The sequence below is a fragment of the Cenococcum geophilum genome (genome assembly GCF_001692895.1).
Source record: "Cenococcum geophilum 1.58 unplaced genomic scaffold K441scaffold_28, whole genome shotgun sequence".
NCBI classification, from domain to species: Eukaryota; Fungi; Ascomycota; class Dothideomycetes; order Gloniales; family Gloniaceae; genus Cenococcum; species Cenococcum geophilum.
In genome coordinates this window covers 1,022,157-1,026,529 of record NW_027137586.1, presented here as the reverse complement: position 1 = coordinate 1,026,529, position 4,373 = coordinate 1,022,157, and the positions used below count along the sequence as shown (strand labels likewise).

General features: G+C 46.7%; 1 protein-coding gene across 1 annotated transcript; it reads left to right on the top strand.

Moving 5' to 3' along the window:
• The first annotated feature begins 584 nt into the window (after positions 1 to 584).
• Positions 585 to 3,100, top strand: K441DRAFT_697352 (uncharacterized protein). The gene is made up of 2 exons (XM_067652967.1): positions 585 to 803; positions 883 to 3,100. The coding sequence occupies exons 1-2, from the start codon at positions 597 to 599 to the stop codon at positions 2,782 to 2,784; spliced, it is 2,109 nt and encodes a 702-aa protein (XP_067502687.1). The 5' UTR covers positions 585 to 596; the 3' UTR covers positions 2,785 to 3,100.
• The last annotated feature ends 1,273 nt before the right edge of the window (positions 3,101 to 4,373 follow it).

Genomic DNA, 4,373 nt, shown 5'->3' with positions numbered 1-4,373 from the left:
TAACTATAGCACCTACTAAGTGTTGTAATGGCTTTAAGTAGTAGATGTCTATATATCTATATAGTTTTATCTATATTAGCAGACTATTTAATAAGATACAATATGTGCTTATGCTTTTAATAACGCGTTTTTTAACTTTAACAAAATTGATATCAGGACCGAGCGATAGCCGTATTATAAAATTCGTACTATTTAGAAGCCCTAGTTCTTAAAAATATTATATTAACTTTTGGTAATAATAACGCGTTATATGAATAAATGAATTAGATATCCGCAATATCCGTTTTACGGATTTTGCTTATGCTTTTAACAAAACTCGCCAAAGCCTCTCAGACGTGATTTTGCAATTCGGAAGACGGCGTAGGTTATTCCGATGCTAGCTAAAAAATCGCGTCTGAGCTCGCTGAGGTAATTAAAAATCCGCACCAACGGAATTACGTCTGAGCCTGCCGAGGTAAGATTTGGCGAACCCTTGCCCGGCCTTTCGGAGAATCCTTGCCCCGCCCTGTGGCCAAATATCTGTCGCCAACTCCGTCACCCCTGCGTCTCCTCCACAGATCACACGGCACATGCGCTCCTGAATCATTTTTTTCAGCATGGCTGCTGTGGATCGCAAACGCTCCCTCGAGGGCGACGAACAGGTGTTGGCGGATGTTATCCCTCCACGCAAGAGATTGAAGCCTTCCGACCTTCCCATATCGCAAACCAAGCGGTCCATTATCGATTCACTCCTCCATACTTTCAAGAAGAAAGGCGAGTTCGATGCGCTGCGCAAGCTACTATATGCGCAGTTTGATTCAGATGTATGTATCACGATATCCACATAAAATTTCGAGTACTGCGCACAGAAACTGGAGGTTATATCTAATGTGCCTCATACAGGAAGCCAAAACCACCCTTCTCTCCTCGCTGGAGCAGCTCGTTGATCGGGAGACTGACCACAACCCCTCCCTTCTCTCCAAGGAACGCCGGATTGCTGCACCATTAGTGGAAGGAGCTGCCGAACGAAGCGATATATACAAAAGTGTCACAGCTAGCATTGATGCGATGATGGACTCGTTAATAGCTTCGCAAGGCATATATAAAATGCGGGAAATTAGGATCAAAGATGCTGACGAGGAGATTGCTGGAGAAGAAGAGAAGCGCGGAAGCAAGACTGATGACGATTATGCCAGAGAGGCAGAAGCGCGGAGGCAAGCGAGAGTCGAGGTTAGAGAGAGTGAACTTGAAAAAGAACGGGAGAAAGAAAGAGAGGAGAGGAGAATTGCCGCGGAGGAGAAACGTAGGAAACGGGCGGAAGAAGAGGCGCGTGAAAAGGAACGCCAAGAGCGTGAGGAGAGACGGAGAAAGGAGCGCCAAGAACGTGAGGAGAGGGAGAGAGAACGCCAGCGCGAATACGAGCGACAGCTAGAGCGCGAACGGGAGGAACGACGGGAAAGAAGAAGACGCGAGGAACAGCATGCCAGAGAGGAATCACTAGAGCGCGAGATGCGGGCGAGGGAGCGACGACGAGCTAGCAATGATGAGAAGAAGCCATTGAAGCCTGAAGACATCAAAGTTGATGATGACCTAGCTCTTCAAGCCTTACTACGAGAGGGCGAGGAGATCAAAAAATCGCGGCAACGACCAGCCTTAGAGAGATCGGAGTCTTTGGAACCACCAATTCGCAGACCATTAGCGCCTAAATCAATCGTACCTCGGGATCCAGCCGCTGCAAGGCTTGCAAAAATTGATGCAAAATCGCCGGCCAGATCTCCACTCAAGATTGACGTCAAGATGGCAACTCCACCAGCGTCAGCTACTAAATTAGAGGAAGTTCAAACTAGTGAAATAGTAGAAAATATCAAGAACGAAAAAGATACCAAAGAGCGCGGAAGATCTCGATCCCGCAGTCTCGAGAGGAGCTCAAGTCGAATAAAGCACTCCTCTCGCTCACCAGATGGAGATTGGTCAAGAAACGATCATGACCGACGGTCCAGTCGTTATGATGACTCCAACTCCAGATACAGATCCCGAGATGATGACTATAAGCGCTCTTCTCGATATGATGATGACGACGACCGTGAAGCTGAAAGGGCTGCATACAAAGACAAACTTCGATTGGAGCGAGAACGCGATGCTAGGGAATACAAACGATCACACCGTGAAGAAAAAGAGTCGAGGCGTAGCCGCAGCCTCAGCCCCTCAAAGGCGAGCCGTGGAGATTCTAAAGACTACCGCAAGGGCTCTCGTTATCGCTCAGGAAGTCCTTCGCACCATCGTCGTGACCGATCCGAATCGCCGGCTCGACGTAGCTACCACGACCGCTCGGAAGCATCGCCTCGCCGACGACACCGTTCGCGTTCGCGTAGTCCAAAAGATATTGATCGCTATGTCCCTAGTACATCATCCCGGAATAAAACGTCCGACAGACCTAGGGAAGATCGAACAAGGCACGACTATCGAGACCGTGACTATCGCTCATCAAGAGAATCCTACGGTAGAGATACCCGCGATCGGGACAATCATGATCGAGAAACACGTGATAGAGGTGAAAGAGATGAAAGGCATCGTTACACGGAGATTGATCGCTATATGCCCGGCAGAAGTCGAGCTGACCCAGACGATAGAGATCGTGAACGTGATCGGGACCGTGATCGAGACCGTGAAAGAGACCGTGACCGCGATAGAGATCGTGACAGGGATCGTGACCGGGATCGGGATCGGGACCGTGATAGAGAACGGAGAAAGCGTGATCCCAGCCGCACAAGGAGTAGGAGCAGAGGCTCACGACGGTACGATTGAAGCTTCGTGCTTCCATCCGCTATTTTTATTACATTATTGTATTCTATTATTTTGGGCCAAGCTAAGGCTAGGCGCCATCGTCTGGCACTCTTTTGATGTTCACTTCGTTACTAGGTAGAATTCTCAAGGAGAGAGACCTTTTTTCACTGCTGTAGTAGAATATTCATTGACAACCTCCATATGATGCCACTGTCAATTTTAGCCTCACCTTGCCTTCAAATGTAATCAAAAGCTACCACGAGTTTCCCCTTCCATCAAGGGTTCCAATCGCATATTCTGTCGGTCAATTCTGCTTTAAAGCCAATTAGAATAACCCCATGGCCTTTGATTGTATAAAACTATCTAAGTTCCTCTCCGTATTATGTTTTGAGAGTTCCTGAGAGTTTAATTAAACCTGCGAGGTATATTGCTGTGAGTAAAGAAATTACGTCTCATTCGGATTTCTATACTTGTCACGTTTATTAACTCTCTGTCAGAGAAGATTAGCCCTATGTTAGAGCAGCCTCTGACCACACAAAGCCGGTTCACGGTATTTATAACTTCGTAATGCCTCACTCTTCTCAATTAATTGGCTACTACAAGTAGGAAAACCTAACCGGTACTGTACACCACTCTTCCGAAGACATAATATACAATAATTAAAAGAATGGTTTTCACACGAATACCTGTCCTCTTCTCAAGCAAAAGGACTTGGCACCGGGATCTCGAGGCTCAAGAGCGCCTCCTCGATGAGAAGCCAATCGAACCACTGCACAAGAGCGACGACACAGGTTCCGAAGTCGACTTCTTTGTGAACCAGTCGAAATTACTATCACACATTGATCAAGAGGCATATCCCTCAACCGCCACCAGCATCAATATAAAAGCTTGGATGGTGATGCGCGACGTACTCATTGTCGCCTACTTCTTCCTCGCTATTATACAGAAACAACTCTCGCTGCCTTCTTCACTACTGAAAGTTCAGGTAACATCCCCCTCAGCGATCTTTTCAACAAGATATCCAATCATTCCGAAATACCCTAGTAAATGTACCTTGAAGTTCGCCTTATTACTGCGGATAACCTGCTCGTAATATCATCCATCATCCTCGATTTATACGCAGCTTGGAAGAAATTAGTGCATTTGGAATACTCTTCGTGTAAGCTTTACATGTTTAGTTTATGCCTTACAATCATGCTTTTAGCTTTAGCGCCGCCGACATATCTTAGAGCTAGACCGCCCAACCACTGGGCTCTTCTCGCTTTGTTAGCTCTTGGGACCGCTTGAGGGGATTTCTATTAGTGTTAGCGTTACTTTAAGTAAACTAGCCCGCGAAGAACTTATTAAGGCCCTACCTAAAGAACTTATTAAGGCCCTACCTAAAGAACTTATTAAGGCCCCTCTATAGGGCCTATCTGGTATCTAGTATACTTAGGTAGCTTAAAAGAGGGTCTTAATAGGCGTAGTACGCGCGACCTAGTTAACTATAACGGCAACGCAACGGTAATATAATGGCAACGTAACGGTAACTAGACGGCTTAATAAGGCGGAAACACGGGTAAAGCTCTAGGCAGCGGAAATATAGGCCAGCTTTAACGGCCCTATAGCGT